The sequence below is a fragment of the Sceloporus undulatus genome, chromosome 5 (genome assembly GCF_019175285.1).
Source record: "Sceloporus undulatus isolate JIND9_A2432 ecotype Alabama chromosome 5, SceUnd_v1.1, whole genome shotgun sequence".
In the NCBI taxonomy this organism is placed as follows: domain Eukaryota; kingdom Metazoa; phylum Chordata; class Lepidosauria; order Squamata; family Phrynosomatidae; genus Sceloporus; species Sceloporus undulatus.
Window position 1 is genome coordinate 1,892,826 of NC_056526.1, and position 23,106 is coordinate 1,915,931.

At 45.1% G+C, this 23,106-nt stretch overlaps 1 protein-coding gene across 2 annotated transcripts in view; it reads right to left on the reverse strand.

Moving 5' to 3' along the window:
- Positions 1-22,148, reverse strand: part of GOLGB1 (golgin B1) — a 45,323-nt gene extending 23,175 nt beyond the window's left edge. Inside the window, exons 1-14 of one of the 2 annotated variants that reach the window (XM_042467491.1) lie at positions 22,037-22,148; positions 19,184-19,275; positions 16,801-16,897; positions 15,450-15,602; positions 13,900-14,055; positions 12,912-13,058; positions 12,053-12,175; positions 11,751-11,864; positions 10,376-10,769; positions 9,592-9,689; positions 8,133-8,235; positions 5,127-5,197; positions 2,391-2,481; positions 693-766 (exon numbers count right to left, since the gene is read on the reverse strand). In XM_042467491.1, the coding sequence (XP_042323425.1) occupies positions 693-766; positions 2,391-2,481; positions 5,127-5,197; positions 8,133-8,235; positions 9,592-9,689; positions 10,376-10,769; positions 11,751-11,864; positions 12,053-12,175; positions 12,912-13,058; positions 13,900-14,055; positions 15,450-15,602; positions 16,801-16,890 (1,614 nt within the window). In that variant the 5' untranslated portion in view covers positions 16,891-16,897; positions 19,184-19,275; positions 22,037-22,148. Of the gene's footprint in view, positions 1-692; positions 767-2,390; positions 2,482-5,126; positions 5,198-8,132; positions 8,236-9,591; positions 9,690-10,375; positions 10,770-11,750; positions 11,865-12,052; positions 12,228-12,911; positions 13,059-13,899; positions 14,056-15,449; positions 15,603-16,800; positions 16,898-19,183; positions 19,276-22,036 lie in introns of those variants that run through there. The other variant, XM_042467492.1, reaches the window with a different exon arrangement.
- Between the last annotated feature and the right edge of the window lie 958 nt (positions 22,149-23,106).

Sequence of the window (23,106 nt, forward strand, 5' to 3'; positions counted from 1 at the left end):
TATAAGCCTCACCAAGATTTATTGATATACAACAAGGTACAAATGTTTTTATAAATAAATAACAAATAAAATACCACCACGAGCATCCCAGAAATCAATACCACAAGCCCCCTTCCCAAAATAGCTTAATTTCCACTAGCGTCCATTGCAAAATGGTGACAGGAAATGAAGAGATATCATTTCTTGTGGCCATTTTGAGTGAGAATGCAGAGGAAAATGGAGGTCTCAGGGTTATGATGGGGAGGAGGGTGTGCGTTCAGCCAACAGATGTGATGAGGTGCGGTAATTGGCTCCTGCCCCTTCCCCAAGTTGTCTAAACTGAATATATAGTGATAGTGGAGCAGCCAGTCTGGAAAGGCTGTTGGAAAATGAAAACAGAGGGGAAACAGAAACAGAGCCCTCCATCTGTCCATCTGCCTCGGTCCAGGCCTCAGAGGGAGAGAAGGATGCTGGACCTGATCCTCTTCCCCCTCCTCCCACCATTCCATTCTCCTTTTGTGTTGTGTCTTCTTAGAGTGTAAGCCTGAAGGCAGGGAACCGTCTAATTAAAAGATTTTATGTACAGTGCTGTGTAAATTTACAGCGCTATATAAATAAAGCTTAATAATAATAATAATAATAATAATAATAATAATAATAAGCAAGGATGCAAAATCAGAAAGGAGGGGAGGGGAATTGGTTTGGCAACTCACTTGGGGCAGGGCAGCTGGAGAGTCTGGTGGGCATGGGTCTTCTACGTAGTCATTTCCTGGACCCTCTAGTAAGCCTGGCCAAAAGAGAGCAGGTGAGTCAGCCACAGAAAAGCCCAGCCTTGTTGTAAGGGCTTCTAGTCACAGAACCACAGAGCTATGAGGTTCCCCCAAGCATCCAAAAAAGAAGCACATTCAACTTCTGCTTCTTTGCAGATCTCACTGTTGCTGCTGGGCTAAGTCAGGGGGGTGGATGGTTAGTGTGAAGTCACATCCATCCAATTTTAAGAGTAAGGAGGAACCGTTGTCTTTATCACCACCACTCACTTTTGATTACTATGTTGTTCAAGTGAGGGTTGTTCAACCAAGCAATCTTTCAGCAGCCAGTTTTTCTACCATAAAGCTATTGTTGTTGTTATGTGTCCTCAATTTGTTTCCAACTTGACCCCTATCATGGGATTTTCTTGGCAGAATTTATTCAGAAGAGGTTTGCCTTTGCCTTCCTCTGAGGCTGAGAGAGTGTGAAATGCCCAAGGCTACCCAGTGGATTTCCAAGGCTGAGCCGGAATCGGAACCCTGATCTCCAGAGTCATAGTCCAATGCTCAAACCACTATACCATGCTGGCTCTAAGTTGCTGTACTTGGTCAAAACCTAACACTGAAGCTTTAACAAGTCCATTGCCAAACAGATTCACTAATGTTTGCTGCCTTATGACAGAAAAGAAGGAGGGAGGGAGTCTCCTCTTTGATTTCTTGCCTTCTCTGTAGAAGAAAGGTGACAGAGAAATTAAGTTTTAGCCACTTGGCTCTAATTTTCCTGAGCCAAGAGCTATAAGGTAAAATTATCTGTTGTTGTTGCTGTGTGCCTTCAAGTCATTCCCAACTTACAGTGCCCCAAAGGCAAATGTAGCACATGGTTTTCTTAGCCAGAATCATTCCAAGGCAATCTGCCTTTGCCTTCCTCCAAGGTTGAGAGAATGTGACTTGCCTAAGACCACCAAGCGGGTTTTCATAGCCAAGCAGAGATTCAAACCCGGGGCTCTTGAGTCTGATTCCAACCACTAGACCATGCTGGCTTTCTCAGATCTTTCCCAGGGTTTTCTTGGCAAGATCTATTATTCACAGGATGTTGGCCACTACCTTCCTCTACAGCTAAGAAAGCATGACTTTCATAGGTCCCTACTGGGTTTCTGTGCCTCAACGGAGGTTCAGACACTGGTCTCCTGGAAGGGGGGGGGGGCAAGATTCATTCCAAGACAGTTTGCCCTCACTTCCTTTCTCTGAGGCTGAGAGAGTGTCACTTGCCTAAGGGCACCCAGTGGGTTTCCACAGCCAAGTGGGGATTTGAACCCTTCTTCCCAGAGCTCTAGTCTACCACTCTTTGTTGTTTGTTTGTTTGTTTGTTCCATATGCATGTTCATGTAATTTTTCTTTTTCTTTGAGAATAATAAACTAATTATGTTTTAATAGTTTAACAGGATGAGAGCATAAGTGATGTAGCTAAGCATGGGACACAATCCCTATTTTTCTTACACAGTCTTCCCTCCCCATCCTCATGCACACACATTTAGCTCTCTGCCCCACTGATATTCCCCTGATGTCTGCAGGTCACTCTCACCCTCATCCCATCCCATCCCACCTACGTATGACTTTTGCCACTGTCTCTGGTTCAGCTGCAACCTGTCTCATCTGAATGCTTACCACCAGGATCAGATAAACTGTCACCAAAGCAAGGGGGGACTCCTGGAGCCAGATAAGACTGCTCTTCAGTATCTCCTTCAGCGCCGCTGACCTTTGTGGGGATGCAAAAGAAGAGGGAAAATTAAAATTTCTGTCAGCCAACCTGTTGCCCACCAGTGTTTCCCCCTTCTCTCCCTAGAGTAAGTCCCAAACTGAATACAGAGACCTAGAAATCTGTTTCAATGTCAGGAGGCTGCGAAAAAGGAAGAGACAATCTAGTTGTTGAATCTCCCTTATCCAGAATTCTGAAATACTCCAAAACCCAAAATTGCCCACATGAGCGGCTGAGATAGTGACACCTTTCCTTTCTGACGACGGTTCTGTGTACCCAAGCTCTTTTTCATGCATGAAATTATTTTAAAATATTCTGTATAAAATTACCTTCAGGCTATGTATATAAGGTGTATATGAAGCATATATAAATTTCATGTTTAGTCTTGGGTCCCATCTCCAAAACATCTCATTTTGTATATGCAAATATTCCAAAATCCCATAAAAACCAAAATCCAAAACACTACTGGTCCCATGCATTTTGTACAAAGGAGACTCAACTTGTGAAGGAAAAGCAGTAAGAAGGGCAACCACCATCAAAACAAGTTACTTTTCCCTTGATTTTAGTGAATAATGGCAACAGGTTACTTTTTAAAAATTGTTAACAAGTAACAGGAACCAATTAATTTTTCAAAAGCAACTATCCAAGGTCTAGGGACATAAATCCCTGGATCTGTACTTCTCAGTCTTCTAAACTGTGTCCATGGATCTGTTGTTATTCTGATTTTAATCTTCCTGTCATCTGAGGGTTGGCCTTAAAAGCTCAAATACCCTTTTGATAAGTGATCCTACCGTTGACATGAGAAAAGACCTGACACAGTTACAACATCTGGGTGTCTGAGCAGAAAGAAAAAACTAGAGGCTGAAAAAAGATGAGCTATTATGGGATGATTATTAAAATTATTACTAAGCTTTTGGTTTGATAGCTATGGAGAAGGGATGTTCTTTTTCTTGCTCAAAATTCAGAAAGACTTGTGCATTTTTGGCTTTTTCAGCAAACTCTTTGGACAAAGTTCAAGACCCATTGCCTAAGCAATGAAAAACTGTGCGTCCTGACCTCTGGCAAACTCAGGGGCTCTTTATAAAAACAGTTCCCTATCTGTTAAATGTGACCTATACTTCTACAAATGCCAAAAGTGAGAAGTATTTTTCACTAGGGATGGGCAGAAATATTTTTTTTAAATAGTTAGTTACAGGAGGTTTCCCGGCGACTGGAAAACTCTTACAAAGAATAGCGGGGGCCAAGAATCTTTGCAATTTATTGTTTAGTCTGCCTGAAAAATTCAAATGGGATTGTTGGGTTTTTGCACAGAAAAAATGGCATTTTTCGGCATAAAGAAGATAGGTTTCCTATACACAGAAAATAAGAATCTTCTACCAAAAAAATCCAACAACAAAGTTTCTGCGCAGAAAATCCTATTTTATGCTCAGAAACTGCAATGTTGTGCACAGAGCCCCACAGGTGTTTACCCCCTCCTCCCAGAATGAGTCCCAAACTGCAAACAGCCCTTTAAAAAATTGAGTATTTTCCTGCAGCAGGAAAAAAAAAATGCCTCTGAGAAAGATGTTTATGGAGATCTACATCCCTGCTTTTGACATTATAAAGTCCAGGCAGAGCACAATAGTGGAAACCTGGCTGAGCAGCCAAGCTCTGCTGTGGTGACTTGGGGGCCTTTCCCTGGAGCCCTTGGCGCCTTGTGCGTGGCCCTTTACTCCTAGGGAGTCCCCTCTTGTCACACTTTCCCTTCTAGGATCTCCTAGATTTCCATTCTCACTCCCTGTTGAGCAGAATGAGATCCCTGGAGGTCCTATAGTCTCGCTGCCACCACCCAGTGAATCGTCAGTTTTTCAAGCACACACTGGGACTTGCTTGAAAGAGAGATCTAGTTTCCTTTCTTGCTAACAGCAATCAGTAGCCAAGTCTAGGCACGTGTATGGAGCAGAGACAGCAGATGCTTTTTAAGAAAGAAGTTTATTTTAAAAAGGAGATAGGATAGAAAGAATTTATATCACGCTTGCAAACCCCCCTTGCCTTGCAGGTCCAAAGAACATAGTTATAGAGTTCATTCCAGACAAGCCATTGTGAAAAAACAAAAAGGCCTAAAACCACTAGCTAACAGTTCCTAACTACTCACGGATGTGGGATTTGTAGTCCTTGTGAGTTCTGGATGCAGGGAGGGCCTCTTGCCTCTCGACCTGCATTCCCGAGTCGGTGTCTCCGACTCTAAGAGACATCCCCGCAGGAGAGGACAAAGGGAGAGACAAAGACCGCATGGCCGCAAAGGGCTTTTAAAGATTCCCATAGAAAGTTCTTGAATCTCCGCGGTCCCACTCTCTGATTGGTCAGTTAGACCTTACATAGCTATGATGCCACAGCTCATTCAATGTGATGTCATCTCTCTTAGCATGTACCTCCTCCCAGATTAACCCCTTATGGTTCAGAGAAGTTCCCAGATGACTGGAGGACCAGTCACACATCTGCATGATCTTCAGAATCCCCCCTCCTGCTTTAAGCCTCTAATAATACCTAAGCAAAGAGGATTGGCTGCATAGGACCTAAGAAGGGGGAGCTCAGAAGAAGCCATTTTGAAGCGGAATGCTTTGCCTGCTCCAGGCTTCACTCTTTCTTTGTTGTTCAGAGGTTACCTGGCTTGACTCCGCTGGGCTTGCTGTGTCAGGCCTCTTTTCCATCACATCCCACTTGGCAGGAAGCGTCTCTGAAAAGACAAGAGGGAAAGGCGGGTTAGATGCAAGGTGGGCAAGGGCAGGCGGTGGAGGGATTTCGCCTCTGGCAGGAGGTAAACCGTTGGTGCTCAAGATGAACAGAAAGTGTGGTGTTGGGCCAGGACAAGCAGTGGACTCATCTCTTCTCTGGAGTAGGAAAAGCCAACAAGCCGGCCACAGAAAGCATGTGTCACTGGGACACAGATCTGTAACACCACTATTCTAACCTTCACAAAGTAAAAGTAAAAGAACCACTCTCCTTAAGATCCTGGCTTAAGGTGAATCTATTTGTAGATGTTTTGAAAATGATGTATCGATGTTATCTGTCACCTACCAGAGTCAACACTATGTACAAAACAAATAACAAATGTTGGAAATGTCTAGGAACATTTTACCGTATGTGGTGGAGTTGTGGATTGGCTGTAAGATACTGGGAAAAGGTACATAAAACAATAACGGCTATCTTTCAAACACAAATCCCATTTAAGCCAGAACTCTTCCTGTTGAACATGATCTCCAATTTAAATAAGGAGGTAGAGAAAAAACATGGACGATTAAGTTTATATTTAATTTCTTCGGCTAGAATTACATATGCTAAAGATTGAAAGAAAACTGAAAAACCAGATACTGGAGAATGGTTAGTAAAAGTAATGGAAATGATGAATATAGATACTTTAACAGCTCTAATGCAAAACAGATTATTGGATGAGATAGAAGAAGAATGATAATATGTGGGGAAATATCAAACAAAACAAGGAGAAAATCATATATATTATGTAAACAGAAAAAAAGCACTTTGAAAAACAAGATAAGTAAAGAAGGATATTGATATATTTTGGTTATGATTTAATAAACAAATACAGTACTGTGAAATAACTAATTTAAGGATAAAGGAAGAAAATCAAAATATAGAATAAACAGGAGGAACAATACAGTGGTTCTCATAGACTATACAATATAGAAAGAGTGAATGATGTTTACTCAACCGGGAAGAAAATTTCAATTTAAGCTTCAATTACTAGAATCAAGAGAATGAAAGAGAGGACATGAATGCTTGTTGCTTTGTCAGTTTGTTTTAGATGTTAGCTATTTGTTTGTTAATGGTTTGTGGGATGTATGTGAAATGTTGTTGCTATGTATTTGATTTTACTAGTAATAATTTTGTTTAAAAAGTCACTCTCCACAAGGTTTTGGCTTGCTGCAAAGGAGGAACAGCAGAGTGAGGGGTATTCTGGAAGGATTTGTCCTTCTGTTTTTATATCTTGCATTTCTCTCAGTGAAGGGTGGCTTGGCACATGAACTAAAACAAAACACAGTCGACCTTCCACATTAGGGGCACAGGACCCCCCAGCAAAAGGGTAAAAGCCACTAATGTCTCTAGTCTTCCCCCATCCCCAACTTTAACTTAGTCTATACTCTTATCTCTATCAGCCAAGGAACCCAAGCAAAGAGCCATTTCCATGCCAGGATTGTAATCCCAGAGTGACCAATGCTGAGTGAAGCTCTGGGGTGGAAGCGGAAGCAGGGATAGATGGTATTATTTCATGCATTTATGACTTACTAAACTTTTAAAAGTTTTCTTTACATTTTCTAGCCTATGTGTGTCATCTGCGATTTTCTGCAGTAGGCCACAAAACTCAAATAAATAAACAAATGAATAAAAATCCCATTTACGTTCTGGTGGCAAACTCATGAACAATTAAATCCATGGACGTTAAACCAGCGAAGGTTGAAGGCTGTGGTCGAGTCAAAATCCATAAATTACAATGTGGTTAAATGCCTGTACTGCAGCCACTCACTCACAAGCCATGAGGTTGTGGGTTCAGTACCAGCCAGGGGCTTTGGGTCGACTCAGCCGGCATCCTTCCATAGGTCACTAAAATCAGTCCCCAGCCTGTTAGGGGCAATTAGCTTACACTTTGTAAATTATTAAGTACATCAGTAAGCAGTATAGAAACATACAGTGGACCTTTGTTATACGCTGGGGTTTGGTTCTAAGATCCCCGTGGATATCAAAATCCATGGATGCTCAAGTCCCATTAAATATGACATAGCAAAATGGTGTCCCTTATAAAAAATGAAAAATCAAGGTTTGATATTTGAAATTTATACTTTTTTTGAACATGTTCAAACCATGGATGCTTGAATCTGTGTATAAAAAATCCGTGTATAAGAAGGGCCAATTGTACTTGCTATTGCTAATTAAAACACAATCATGTACTCTAAGCCGAGCACTGAATTAAATCAGTTTCGAAACTTAACAAGGGAAGAGAGAAAGGTAAAAAACGCACATACCATTGAAAGACCCTTCCACAGCAGTCAATCTGTGGTCCAAGGCCTGTCTGAATCTAAAAATGTGGAAGGACAGCCGGGAGGGATCCTGCCCAGCCTCCTTTGGGAGAGATTCCACAGCCTGGAAAAGAGAGGTCAGAGGAGCAGAGCTTGGGCCCTAGGTCAACCCAGCCTCCCTAACAACCCCAGTGATGGGTCTAGCACTCTCCAAAGCAAAGACTGGGGCTGGTTCCTTTGATCTTTCTTTCCCCATTAAAGGGTGTGTCCACTGCAGAATTATAACCATTTGATTCTACTGCCATAGATCCATGCCACAGAATCCTTGGATTTGTATTTTGGTGAAGGACACAGACTTCCCTACTTTGGAGAGCTCTAATACAGCAGTTCAGGGGACCAGACTAGAGCTCTCTAGTGGGGAATTCTAAGGTCCTTCATCAAACTACAAATCCCAGGATTCCGTAAGACAACACTACAGCAGTTTTAATGTACTATCAAACTGCTGTAATTGGACATAGTTTGGACATAGTGCTTATTAATGTGGAAAGATGGAGCTGATGACAGAGCCCCTCTTGGGTAATGTGTGTTAAAAGGAAGAGTTAGAAGGCGGAAAGTGATAAGCAGGAAGAAGCAAGGTACCTATTTTGGCTTCCAGAGCCTCTGCAACAGTCTTGAACTCCTGGTCTTCTGGCTGGCTGGCGTTTCTGGCTGGCAACTCTGCCGCACTCTGTTCATCAACTGGCTGGGGGAGAAAAAAGCAGGACTTGAACTGAGGGCGTTTGATCAGAAACTCACCACTTGTGCTTCCAGCACACCAGTCATCAAGTGAAGTTATGTTCACACCCAGGTAATTCCATTAAAAACAATCATAACATCTTTGAACATCTGCACAAATCCTACTTGGGCTACATTCACACAAATGTAAGCCAAATGTAGGGTGACTCATACAGTCTGCATGTGAAGACCCTTCCCCTTTCAAGCAGACCCAACATCTTAAGAGAGTTTCTGTTAAGGGGAGAGGTATCACAGGAAGGGTAAGTAGTTAGATCCAATTTCTGTCATATTTATCCAAACAAAAAATCACGAGCAGAAAAAAATACTTGCTCGTTCATATATATATATATATACACACACACACACAAAATATATATTTTTTAAATTTCTTACTTACTAATTGCTTTTCTAAACACTGGGACCCCTGAAGCAATGCACATACAAACACATTTAAAATCATTTTTTAAATATACAATTTCATTGTCCAATTATAAAAACAAAAAGCTAGAAGGAATATTACAGTTTTAACTGCCCACAGGAAGCTCTAGAGCAGTGGTTCTCAACCTTTGGTCCTCTAGATTTTTGAGACTTCAACTCCCAGAATTCCTGAACAATGAGCATACTGACTGGGACTTCTGGGAATTGAAGTCCAAAACATCTGGAGGCCCAAAGGTTGAGAACTAATGCTCTAAAGGAATGGAACCATCCTATCTTTCCTTGAGAAGGACTTCTGTTGTTGAGGTGCTGCCACAGAGAAAGCCATGCCTGGTGTACTCACTAGCCCAGTTTCTCGAGGTCCTGGGACATTAAGATGGGTTTCTGCTGAAGATCCAAAAGCCAGGCAGGTTTATACACAAAAGGCCTGTCTGTCAGATAGCCTGGGCCCTAGCCATTTGGGGCTTTATAGATTAAACCCAGCACCATGGTTTCAGTTTAAAAGTAAGCTGTGAGACCGCTGATATACAACCTCTAAAGGGAACATCAGACAACTGTCTAGCCATCAAAATTTGTACTAGCTTATGAACACTCATCAAGGGCAACTCCATGTAGAGTGCATTGTAGTAGTCTAACTGACAGTTGCCAAAGTACAGATTACTGTAGCAGCATCTTTCCTTCCTAGAAAAGGGTGCAACTGGCACATCAGCTAAAGGTGAAGAAAGGCACTCCTGGCCACAGTTGCCACCTGGCCTTGAGTGCTGGCTCCAAAAGCACCCCCAAGCTACTCTCTGGGTGGACAAGGTAAGAAGAAAGTCTCTTTTGTCTGACCAGTATTCGCATTCAGCACGAAGGCAGGTTTTGTACAGGCTTGCTGGGAAACTCTTACCTCACTCACTGCAGAGACCTGCCCTGAGGCTTGGACTGGAAATGCTTCTGATTCAGCCTCTGAATAGCCAGGTTCTTTGAGCTTCTCAGGAGCCTCCCCTAAGAGATAGACACCCAATGTTAGTTACCCAGCCCCTACCTGGTGCCAAAGATGTACCTTCTGTCTGGTATCAACAAAAAGCTGTGGATAAAATAAACACGGGCTTTCACATTAAAGGATAGCATAATCAAAAGAGATTAGAGCCACACTTTTATACTCATGAGAATGAAATTATTAGGCACCAAAGGCAACAAAAGAGCAAAGTTTTTACTTGGTGTTAAAACAAAACCAGCGTTGGATCCCAATCAGGCCTAGACGCAAAGAATACTCCACATCTGGGGTGCCTCAGCGGAGAAAGCCCCGTTCCCATAGCTTCCTACAGCACATTGTCCACCCCAAACCACCACTAAATGGACATAGACAAGGGCCCTCCCTGCAGATCTCAATCCTCAGACAGTAATACATAGTAAGAGACACTCCTCTGAGTATCAAGAAAGTTGTTGTGTGCCATCAAGTCATCTGTGATGTATGCTGACACTCGGGTAACCTATCATGGGAACTTCTTGGAAGAATTTGTTCCTTTCCCTCTTCCCTGAGAGAGTGTGACTTGCCCAAGATCACCCCAGCAGGTTTCCGTGCCCAAGCAGGTATTTGAACCCTGGCCTCCTAGTGTTCTGGTCCAAGACTCAAGCCACTTTACCAAGGAAGAAGACCCCAGTGCAAATAAGCAGTGTCTGCTTCTGACCTTGAAAGACGGAACTCTCCTCAGTGGAACCCTTCGGTGGGCGATCTCCATTTTGTCGCAGTTGGGCATTTTCGGCTTGGAGAGCCTCGTAGCTGGCGCACAAATCCTGTTCTGCGCTTTGGAGTTGGGCAATTTCCTGGCTCTTCTCTGCCATTTCATCCATGTGTCTCTGCTCTGCGGCCTGGCTCTGGCGTTCATGGTCAGCTCTAGCGTGGGCCAGTTCCTGAGAGAGCTGCTGTACCTCTTCCTGCAAGTGGTGGGAGGCCATCTTCTTCTCTGCAAGCTCCAGCTCCAGCCTCTCCACTAGGCTGCGGGACTGCTGCCTCTCGGAAGCCAAGGTGTCTTGTAAGGAACCCAGCTCAGCCTCGACCTTTTGGAACTTCTCCAACAGAACCTGGGGAAGAGGAAGCAGAACAGAACTGAGTCCTGCCCTAGTAGGGAGTTGTTGGGCTTTTTTTTTTTTGGTAGTGTGTGAGTGTGGAGGGGTGTGTAAACCCCCTCCCCAGGTCTCCTAGGGGCCTAACGTGGCCTCCTCCCCTTCCACAGATCCCACCCCTGTTCTAGGGACTAGAAAGAGAGCCTAGCCAAATCCCTGCTCCACCATTAATCCTGATGACAGTTTTCTATATGTCAGATATTTCTTGTTGTGCACCTTCAAGTTGATTTTTACTTACGGTGATTCTACGGTGAATCTATCACAGAGTTTACTTGGCAAGATTTTTCAGAGTGGGTTTGCCTTTACCTTCCCCTGAGACTGAGATAGACTAAACTGAGACTTTAAACATACTCACTAGAAAAGGCAACAAAGCTTGGCAAGGGGGAAAGCAGTAGGAAAAGAGGAAGACCGTATTACAGGTGGACAAATTCAATCAGGGAAGCCACTGCAAGACTAAAGAAGGACAGTCAAGGACAGAAGGACTTGGAAAATCTCTCATTTATGGGGTTGCCATAAGTTAACAACAAACAACTCTATGGGCAACCTTCTGCAGAAAACTACCTCTTTGCTTGGCACATGCTGGAGAACCAGACTGAATGGATGAAGAGGCCTAGTGGCACAGTGGTTAAATGCCTGTACTGCAACCACTCACTCACAAACCACAAGGTTGCAAGTTCAATACCAGCCAGGGGCTCAGGGTCAACTCAGGCTTGCATCCTTCCAAGGTCGCTAAAATGAGGACCCAGTTTGTTGGCGGCAATTAGCTTACACATTGTAAATCACTTAGAGAGTGCTTAAGTACACTGATAAGCGGTATAGAAATGTACTTGCTATTGCTATTGCTTGCTACGAGCAAGAAGGGGAGATTGATGGAGAAGACCTTTTGCCTTGGGCACAAACTCTTACCAGCCCCAAACTGAAAAGGCCAGGCATGAGTACCTGCTTCTGTTCCTCGGCCTCATTCAACTCCTGCTGCAGCAATTCCACCACTTGCGTTCGCCCCAGCAAGGCGGCCTCTTGCTCCTCCAGCTTCCGCTGCAAGAGCCTCAGATTCTGAGACAAAGAAAGAGCTTGGTTACTGTGGGGGGAGAGGAAGGGGGGAGTTCCAGGATGACAGCACAATCCTTTGATTTGTGGTTCTCTGGCTGAGGCAAGACCCAGTTTTCTGCATGGCCTCATCTAGGCAGCCAGTCCCCTTTCCACCTGCAAGAAAGCCTTGCACAAAGCCACTGTCAACTCACCTGCTGCATTTCTGCCTCCAGAGCCGACTGGGCTGCTAGACGTTGCAATTCAGCTTGGTGCTGACTGACCTGCTCCTTGAGGAGCAAGTCCTTCTGCTGGACCTCCTCCTGCAGAGTGCTGAGCTGCCAAGAGAAAGAAGATGCCGAACAGGCATCAATGGAAAAACCATGCATACTGCAAGCAAAAAAAAAAAAAAGGTGAGTGGAGGATTTACCTCTTAAAAACTGGCACTGCAGATTAAAAGTAGTGTCAAAAGTACAGAATGAGTCTCCCTTATCCAGAATTCTGAAATTGTCCATATGGGTGGCTGAGACAGAGACACCTTTGCTTTCTCATGGTCCAGTGTACACAAACTTTGTTTCATGCACAATACAATTTAAAAAGATTGTATACAAAACGACCTTCAGGCTATGTGTCTAAGGTGCATTCTGTGTTTAGACTTGGGTCCTATCTTCAAGATATCTCATTATGTGATTAACATAGTCCAAAATACTTCTGGTCCCAAGCATTTTGGATAAGGGACACTCAACTTGCAGTATCCCCGCATTCCTATGATTTACAAAAGGTTTGATTCCTTCCTCCTTCCTGACTTCTAGCTTTGCCAAAAAGGAGGAGTGAAGCTCCTGAGGTCCCAAAAGACCCCTTTGTGCACCCCTCCCTGAAGCTTCTCTCAACCCCTCTCCAAATGGCAAATGGGAATAGAGTTGTGTGGTCTCCTGGTGTACCCCAAAGGGTCAAAGTGGGACCGCAGGAGGGCCTGGTTCAACCTCAATGCCTGAGGCTCCCCAGCCCTACTCCAAGAGTCCCAGAGTGCCAAGAGAAACACGAGAAATGGAGCTGCCTGGATCTTCACCATACCCGGGCCTGGGCCTCTGTCAGGTTCCCTATAGCTGCTTCCAGCTGGCTTTGGAGCTTCTCCACCATTTCCTCCCATTCCTGAAGTTGCTTTCGCAGCACTTCTGTCTCTTCTTCTGGTTTGTTATATGTTCCTTGGTCACCTTCACCCTGGTGGAAAAGAGAAGAAGGGTGGCAGGTTACTGAGAGAGAAGGAACATGCAGAGAAAGGGGGGATGCATTTGATGGGAGAAAGAAAACTGGCTTAAATTTCCTTCACAACTAAAAAAAACCCACACCTCTTATATTACAAAATATAAGCAATTTTTAAAAATGGTAAAGGAAAAGTTTATTTATTAGGAGATTCCCTTCCTGGCACTTGTGGCAGTGAGAAAAGGGCTTTTCTCATCATTTTAGGTAACAGGCCAGAGTATGAGGCGATGTCTCTGAATGTCGTTGAGCAGTGGGCTAGACTTGATGGCCCACAGGGCCCCTTCCAACTTCAAAAAATGTGTGTGTGTGGATATGTGGGCCTTGGGGAAGCCATGGAAGTCATTAAAAACATCTTTGGGAGGCTGCAAGCATACTGCAGTTCCTCAACCCTAACACAGCTCATTCAAACTGCCAAATTTAACCTCCATTTACAAATACAGTGGACCCTTACCTTATGCAGGGATCCGTTCCAGAACTCTCCCCCCGACCCCCACATAAGGTGAAAACATGTATGCTCAAGCCCCATTCAATATAATGGGAATCGTGCTCACAGTGCAGCAGAGCGCACGCGCCATGGGCATGTGCACCATTCATTCTTTTGTTGCACAGCTTCAGCGTAAGTGTGCCCGTGTATGGCGTGGGTGCACTGTATGTGGTTCTGTTAAGACAAACCATTTGGGGTTCATCCTCAAGGATAGAAAGACCAAGAGTGAGAACATATTGCCACAACCCTGTGCCAAGAAAGTGGCATTCTGGAGACACTCTGACCATGATAACCAAATGGTTGCTTTAGACTGACCTTAGCGGGAGGGAGTGGCTCTCCCGCTAGGTTGCTTGCAGAAGGCACCACCGCTTGTTCGGTCAGCTCTTCAATGCGCTTGTTCAGAGATGCCAGCTTAGCTTTGGCCTGTAGTTTCAGTTTTAGCAGCTTGGCTTCTGCAGCCTGCTTTTCTTCCTAGAGGAGGGACCAGATGACACACAAGAATGACAATACACTCACAACAATGCAGCTTAACAAACAAAACTTACACATCTAAAGAAGAATGGAAGCAGCCTTAATGTCTGCAGGACAAGGGATAGCAAGGGAGGGAATCATATTTCCCCTGTAAGAGAGCCTCTGCTCTCCCACTGGAAACAAGAGCTAGATTGCTTGAAACACTCAGGACTGCTTGTTCTGTGGCCACCCTTGGTCTGTGCTGTTTATTCTTGCTCTTTCTTTTTGTGAGATGCTGGTGTGAATTACAGTCGGCCCTTCTTATACACTGATTTTTTATACACAGATTCAAGAATACACGGTTTGAAAATGTTCCAAAAAAGTATAAATTTACCTTGATGTTCCATTTTTTATTAGGGACACCATTTTGCTATGTCATTATACTTAATGGGACTTGAGCATACACGGATTTTGTTATACACGGGGGATCTTGGAACCAAACCCCAGCGTATAACAAGGATCCACTGTAACTGCAAAGAACTGATATGGAACAAGGGCCTATCCTTGGGATGAGAAGCTGGGCTTGATAACAGAACACAGTCACAGAATCTTAAGAGCTGGAAGAGGCCACAAGGAACATTTAATCCAAATTCTTGCCATGTGAGAAAACAAAGCTAAAACACTCCTGAAAGATGCCCCTGTCCAACCTCTGTTTAAAGACTTTCAAAGATGGAGAGTCCACCAAGGCAGTCCATTCCACTGTCAAACAGCTCTTACAGTCAATAAGTTCTTCCTAATCTTTACATGGAATCTCTTTTCTTGTACAGTGTGCCCCTTTTTTATGCGGGGGATCCATTCCGGACTCCTCCGCATAAAAGAAAAAACGCCTATGCCCGTGCCCCATTTAAATGAATGAGGTTCGTGCACGTGGCGGCGCACATGCACCATGAACACACGCACCATTCGTCCCTATGGGACACGCCTCCCCTTTCTCCCCGCACATCCCCACGCGGCTTTCAGTGTATGCTAAAAGCCGCGTATAACATGTGCGCACTGTAATTTGAATCATTGGTTTTTGTTGTATTCTCTGGAGCAGCAGAAAACAAGCTAGTTCCTTCATCTACCTTGCATCCCTTCAGATATTTAAAAACAGACATCATGTCACTTTTCAGGCTTCTCTTCTTCAAGTTAAACATACCCAGCTCACCTCAGTTTTTCTTCATATGGCTTGGTTTCCAGACCTTCAATCATCTTGGTCGCCTGTCTTTTGACATGGTCCAGCTTGTCAATACCCTTTTTGAACTCCAGTGCCAGATGGTCTCCCAGCCCCTTTCCAAATTAGTGTGACATCAGAGGGAAGGGTTTAGGCCAGAGGGGAGTGATAATGGGGAGAACATCTCACAGCGCACTGTTACCTGGAGCAAAGCATCCTTCTGCTGGAGTTGGGAATCTTTCTCCCGAACCAGGTCTTTGAGCTGCGCCACCAATCTCTCTGTGTAGGCCAACCGTTCCAGCACATCCTCTGGGGTCTCCTCCCCATTCTGCTGGCTGGGCTCCAACTCTGGGCCCTGTAGGGACAAGGAGGAAGTATTCAGTGAGAAGCATAGCCACAGAAGATGCTCGTGATGCCCAAAGTTGGCATCCTCATCCACAGGGCCACACACATGATGGCCCCAGGGGGCAGTGTTTGGAATAATGGCCCAGAAGGTCTAAGCAGGTCCACTTCACACTGGAGACAACAAGTGATGACTTTTCATGGGGGCATGAGCCACTCCTAATCAAACAATGCAGACAGAAAATTCAACAACTCTTCAGTCACCTGAATCTTAGGAAAAGTCAATTCACAGGCCCAGTGACAAGTCAGTCATCGTTCAGTATTCAAGGGGGGAAATGGGTGATAGAAAGGCATGTGTCTAATCCCATGGGGCTGGGACTAGAAGGACTGGGAATGGAACTGAAAGACAACTGGCCATCTCTCTACCGCAGGGACCCTCACAGGTAGTTATGGTGGGAAGGGAGGAGACAGGGCCTTTTTGGTGGCTGGTCCCAGGCTCTGAGAATTCCTGCACTAGAAAGGCAGATATCTTATTAAAAGTTAAGCATATGAGGAAGTAGACCAAGTCTACCAAAGCTTAAGCTACAACTTCTTTTGCTCGGTTACTCTCAAAGGGGCTACAAGATCCCTTTGCAATGGCTGATGGAGAAAGGGCTTTAATAGTGTCTGCGTTTATTTATTTTTTTTCCAGTGGGTACGGTTCTAAATTGCTTTTAATTCTATTTATGTATACATTATATTTTAATGTTTACATGTCTTAATGATGTGGAATTTTATCAGCACTTGTTTTAATGTTGTAAGCTGTCTTGAGTCCAAGACTTGGAGAAAAAGCAGGATATGAATGAATGAATACATAAAAAGAAATAGTGCTTTTCTAATTTTTAGGCCAGTTTACTGGACTGCAGAGTATATGAGTCCATGCCTGTACTTGCTAGAAAGCAGACATGATCACAGAAGCTGGCTGTATGGCTCGGCAGTAGAATAGGGAAGCAGAACACTACTCCGGTTTGATGGATAGCCCCATCCACTGGCAAGACAATTCAAGGTGCTGCTTATGAGCAAAAGCAGCCTTTAGATTTTTTGGTCTCACACAGCTTAGAAAGGACCCAGCTCAATAAGACAAAGAGATAAATTCATAGAGAAGGAAGCAAATATTGCATACCCATCCTCTCCCAACACACAACAGATCTGAGATGGGAAAGGGTACTCACATCAGGCGAAGCAGCAGCACCACCATCTTCTCCATCCCCTGAGAGCTCCTGAAGGACAGTGTTGGCCAGCCCCGACAAACGGCTCAGCATCTTGAGCCTCCAGGTGGGCAGCAAGAGGGAGAGGAAAGTGGGTATTAGTAAAGATATGAAAGGGACAGGGAAGCCCTGAAGACATCTGGGCTGGATTCAGTCAAAGTCCATGGGATTTGTCTCCTCCATATGAGGGTAAACTGAGGTCTTGTTTACATGGGTATTAACCCAAAGTTCCCTCCAGACTTGCTGTGTCCTGCAAACACGACTGTCTTCATGATGTCCACACCATTTTGGGGCTTCTTCCCCTTAACCTCCATTTAAATAACTCCCCATTTGCTGCAGATTTGCAGCGATGGCAGCATCTGCCTTTTCACTTGTGTGTAGGATTCAATGCCATGACTCTCTCAAACACGTATGGACTAATGGAGATAGCTTGAGTCTTCAGAGCAATACAGATGGAAACAAAGGAAGCCACAGCCTTGCCTAGACTAAGAGCCACTTTGCCCAATAAGCAGAAACTCCATTTTGCTGGGGTCAGATCCCAGAATGTACCCCAAAGTAAATTAGGGGACCACAGAAAAATTCTTAATTAGCACATCACTTTCAGCCAGGCTTCCAAAGAGACTCTTGCCTGGAATACTGATGGGTTTAAATAGGCAAGGCCTTTTTTGCCAAAAATGGTGGGAAAGATATAATTCTTTTACTTCCTCAATAAGACAAAAATGTTGCACCAATGACACAGGTGACAGGTACATACCAGCAAGAACAAATGTATGCCTTGGGTGGGGATGCCTGCTTCACTGTTTTATTTTGGTACAGCATTCTATATACTTGAGGAAGCTATATAAACAAACAATTTTAACAAGAGCAGTTTAGGCTTTTGTGAATATCACACATGGGTGTGCCTGCAAGAACTAATTCTGGCATCTGCACCAAAAATCCTGAAAGATACAGCAGCTCTGCCCACAAACTCTGAGATTATTAAGACAGAAGGAGGAATAAGAGAAGCAGGCTGGGAGAGTGAATAGACGGCCAAGTCTCATCATCTGAGCAGCAGCAGACATAAATCAGGGACATATCAATGCACTGCAAGCCAAAATTCAAACACAGTTCCAGGCTTTGCAATTAAAATACATTGTGCAGGTTTGCCACCAGTAAATAAGTGGCAATCTTTCTGGAGTTTTGAAAAACATCCAAGGCTAGTCATGTTGGCAATATAGCAAATCCAGTAACATTCAAACAATCACACCTTTACTTTTTTGTGGGTTTTTTGGGGCTATATGGCCATGTTCTAGAAGAGTTTTTTCCTGACGTTTCCCCAGCATCTGTGGCTGGCGTCTTCAGAGAATGCTTTGCCTGGAAAAGAGTTGGGTATATATGTACTGTGTGACCCTAGGAAGGGAGGAGTGATTTGTATGTATATTGTTTTGTTGCTAATGGCAGGCCTCAGGCTGGGAGGCTCTGCAAAAGAGGATTAATGTCTGCTTGATTCGTGCTCATTGTCTGCAGGGAAGCCCCTGACCTGCATTTGTTGAGTCTTCATCTTGCTATTTTTCAGGACTGGTAGCCAAAGCTTGTTTACTTAAGGGATTCCTCTTTCCTGTTGAAATTATCCAGGTGTTTGTGGATTTCAATGGCTTCCCTGTGTATCCTGACATGGTAGTGGTTGGCATGGTCCAGAATTTCAGTGTTTTCGAACAGCATTTTATGCCCAGGAGAGTTTATAACATATTCTGCTACTGCTGATTGTTCTGGCAATAAAAATTATACAGTGGTGTCTCGGGTTACGAAATTAATTCGTTCCGCCATTCCCTTCGTAACGCGATAATTTCGTAACCCGAAATAGCTTTCCGTTAGCGCTGGAAGCCTATAGCATTTGAATTTCGCGCCGAAATGAATTTCGTAACCCGAAAAATATTTCGTAACCCGAAACAGTTTATTCCAATTCAACTTTTTCGTATCCCGGAAATTTCGTAAGCCGCGCATTTCGTATCCCGAGGTACCACTGTACCTTTATTGGGCTAGCCAAAATGCACACTATACAGGATGAGAAAAGTCTGTTGTTGTTGTTGTTGTGTGTCTTCAAGTCATTTCTGATGTATGGCAACCCTCGGGCAGACCTATTGTGGGGTTTTCTCAGCAAGATTTGTTCAAAGGTTTGCCGTGGCCTTCCCCTGAGGCTGAGAGCATGTGGCTTGCCTATGGTCACCCAGTGGGTTTTTACATGGCCGAGTGGGGAATCGAACCCTGGTCTCCAGAGTCATATTCCAACACTCAAACCAAAAGTTGTGTAAGTCATAAATGCATGAAATAACACTGAGGATCCCTACTTCCCCTTCTGGAGACTCACCTGGCACTGCTCACCCCACCGCAGCTGCTTTCCTCCTGTCAGGCAACATTCAGGGCTGAAAAGCTTGAGGAGCTTTGCTCAGGTTCCTTAGCCTATAGAGACAGGAACAGAGATTGAGTTAAGGTTTGGAGGCCTAGAGATATGCGCATTTTCCCCACTTTCACTGGGCTCCCGCACCCCTAACCTGCACAAATGTGGAGGACTAAACCAGAAATGTTTTCCTCCTCCAGTTCAAAGACTTGAGACAGATTTGTTTGAAGCAGAGTCCCTGCTGCCTCTAGCTTAGCTCTGAATTTCTAACCGGATCTCCTGTGATAAGAGCTTCCGGCTGAATCTCTTCTGGCGCTTCAAGTGGGGCAACTGGTCTGACAGGTAACAGGCACATGCCTGGAGCTCCCAATTCTCTTAAACTTCATCGAGGCAACAGTAGTCAAGAGATCTCCTGCCATGAATCTGCAAGTCCCTTGTTTGAGTCACACCTTTGCCATGGACTCCATATGAGTTGTCAAAGACAAACCACAATCTCTCTCTGTTTCATCCACTCAAGCCATTAAAAAAAGCTAGTAGAAGTGGCTACATAGAGCTGTTGCAGTAATGTAGGTGAAGAGTGCTGAACCCTCTGAAGAGTGTGTGACCCTCTGATAGCGAAAGGGAGGAACTGAAGCACAAGCAGGCTTATTAAAACATTCCATGTTCTTGTTTACCAGACACAGCTTCTATGTTTATTATTATTATTATTTTGAAGCCAGCCTTTTAGGAGCAAGCCCTGCACACAAGAGAGTGCCATTTCAAGACTCCTCAAACTCAGCATTGGCATTTCTCCAGCCCTGGATTTAGAAGGAAGTGGGAAGGCACTCCCCACAAATAAATCCATAAAAGTGGCTAGCTAGAAAAACCAGCTTTCCTGATCATGAAAATTCAGCAACTTTAACATATCAATAATGTGAAGTTGAAGGCTTTCATGGCTGGCATCCATTGCTTTTTGTGAGGTTCTGGCATCTTCAGAGAATGCTGGCATGGAAGAGAGTGGAGTGTGTGTGTGTGTATAGTGTGACCCTGGGTTGGGAGGAATGATTTCCATGTTAATATGTGTATTGTTCTGTTGTTGAATGGCAAGGCCTCAGATTAACATGGAAATCACTCCTCCCTACCCAGGGTCACACAGTATATATATACCCCACTCACTTCTATGCCAGCATTCTCTGAAGATGCCATCCACAGATGCTGGCAAAATGTCAGGAATAAACTCTTCCAGAACATGGCCACACAGCCTGAAAAACCCACAAAAAACTATGGATGCCGGCCATGAAAGCCTTCGACTTCCCAAAACACACCTCTGTTTAAGATGATGAAAACATGTGGCATTTCCAGCACAGAGCTAACTAACATCAGCCAAAGAAAACCACCTTCTGCAAAGAGCTGCAAGGATGAACCACTCAATCACAGCTGGGTGGCAACCCAAACAAGGCTTCCTTGGGGCACGCAGCCTTGGCAGCAGCCTTCTCTGCCAAAGATTAGTTCATAGCCCCGAGGCGTCTGCGTCTGGTTTGACAGAGCGCTTGTGTCAACACATCCTTCCTCATTCCAGTGTCAAAACACATGGGATCCCAGCCTGGTTCACCTGCAACTCTCTTCTAGCAGGCAAACCAAGAAAGACTCATAGAGTCCTAGAGCTGGAAGAGACACTCAGGGACCACACAGTCCAACCCTATTCTGCCATTCAGGAAGGCACCATCCAAGCCCTCCCTGGGTCAGATGGACATCCTTACTCTCTTTAAAAACAGCCCCCAAAGAAGGAGACCCCACCACCTCCATTGAGGCGGCAGCCTCTTCCACTGCTGAACAGTTCTTGCAATGAAGACGTAGTTCCCAACGTTGAGGTGGAATCTCTTTTCCTGGAGCTTGAATCCATTGCTCCGGGTTCTAGTATCTGGAGCTGCAGGAAACAAGCTTGTATGGTTAGCCTGGAGAAGAGAAGGTGAAGAGGTGATATGATAATAGCCCTGTTTAAATACTTGAAGGGAGGTCATATTGAGGAGGGAGCAAGCTGCTTTTCCAGGAACTAGGAAACAGAGCAATGGGTGCAAACTTCAGGAAAAGAGATTCCAGCTCAACATTAGGAGGGTCTTCCTGAGAGTAAGGGCTGTTCAACAGTGGAAGACACTCCATCAATGTCTCCTTCCTTGGATACTGCATCCTTTAAGCAGAGGCTGGATGGCCATCTCTCAATGGGGATGCTTTGATGGAGAGTTCCTGCATGGCAGAAGAAGGGGCTTGGACTGGATCAGGGCCCTTTTGAGGTTTGAGTGTTGAACAACTCTGAGGAAGAGGGTTCGAATGCCGGCCCAGCTGTGCAAACCCAGTGGCTGCCCCTGGACAAGGGACACTCTCTCAGCCTCAGAGGAGGCAATGGCAGGCCTCCTCTGAAGAAACCTTGATAACAAAAGCCCAGGAGAGCTTTCCCTGAGGGTCAGTCAGAATGGCTTGAAGGCACACAACAACAACAACAACAACAGTTCCTTAACAATCACGGTGATGGTGATGGTGATGCTCGCCAGGACCTGCTTGGGAGCCCCCCCGCCCCCCAAGCGCAGTCCTGGCTGCATCCCCCATCCTCCTGCAGCCATGAGGGGATGCTGGGCACTATCCTCATCCTTCCCAACCATCGATGAAAGCTTAGGCCCCAAACGCACTGCAGAGATAACCCAGTTTGAGGCCGCTCTAACTGCCTTGGCTCAGTCTCCTCTCTGACGGAGGAGACTCAGTGTCTCACCAAACTACAAATCCCAGAATCCCCGAGGTCTCAAACTGGATTATTGCTGCAGTGCATCGTTCCTTTTCCCAAGGCCTCACCGGCGCAGCTTCTCCTGTTGGGGTTCGGCCTGGCGACTCTCGACTCTTCTCCTCCGCGCTCTCCTGCCTTGGGTTCCGGCCACATCAGCACCGGAAGCGCCCTAAACTCGCCTCACCAGGGACTTCCGCTTTTCCGGCACCGCCTCCTCCGAGCCTTGGACCAATCAGGAGTCGAGTAGCGACGAGACTGACGTGGCTCCGCCCCTCCAACAGCCGAGCATGGCTTGGGCGGTTGCCGGGGTGACGGCGGTGGGGAACGTCATGACGTCATACGCTTTATTTTTCCTTCAGCCAATCAGTGGCTACCATTCCTCCTCCGAAATAAAATGAGCCAATCATGGGGGGGGGAGTCTTTCCCTGAGAGCCAATGGGAGGGTGCGCTGTGGTTATGGAGGTTAAAGTTGTTAGCCAATCAGGGAGGACGACTGGTGAAAGGGGCGGTGCGTCTGCTTTGAAGGAAATAAGGCCCTTTAATGGCTCCATCGCACAGAACCCTGGGATTTGTAGTTTTTATGAGGCTCCCTAGGCAAACAGGCCTAAAACCTTGTGAAACTACCAGTCCCAGGATTCCACAGGATGGTGACACAGCAATTAAAATCCATTATCATTCCTACAGTGTAGATATGTCCAGAGTCTTCTCCCTCAGACTCATGGGAGTTGTAGTTCGCCAAGATCTGACTGGAGAGTCACCTCAGTGCCACTCTAGCCCCACTGACTGAGTGGAAAGTCATTAAGCCTTAGTTAATGATGACACAGAATCCTAGAGTTGAAAGGGAGCCCCAAGGAGTCATATAGTTCAACCTTATTTTGCCATGCAGGGATTCACAGTCAAAGCCCTCCCTGAGACAGATGGCCCTCCAGCCTCTGCTTAAAAATCTTCCGGAGAAAGTGTGGTGCAACAGCAGCTAAAAAGGCCAATGCAATCCTCAGCTGCATCAGTAGAAGTATAGTGTCTTGATCAAGGAATGTAATACTGCCGCTGTATTCTGCTCTGCTCAGTCCCCACCGGTTCTGGGCTCCATAATTCAAAAAGGACACTGAGAAACTGGAGCCATGATGTGTCCAAAGGA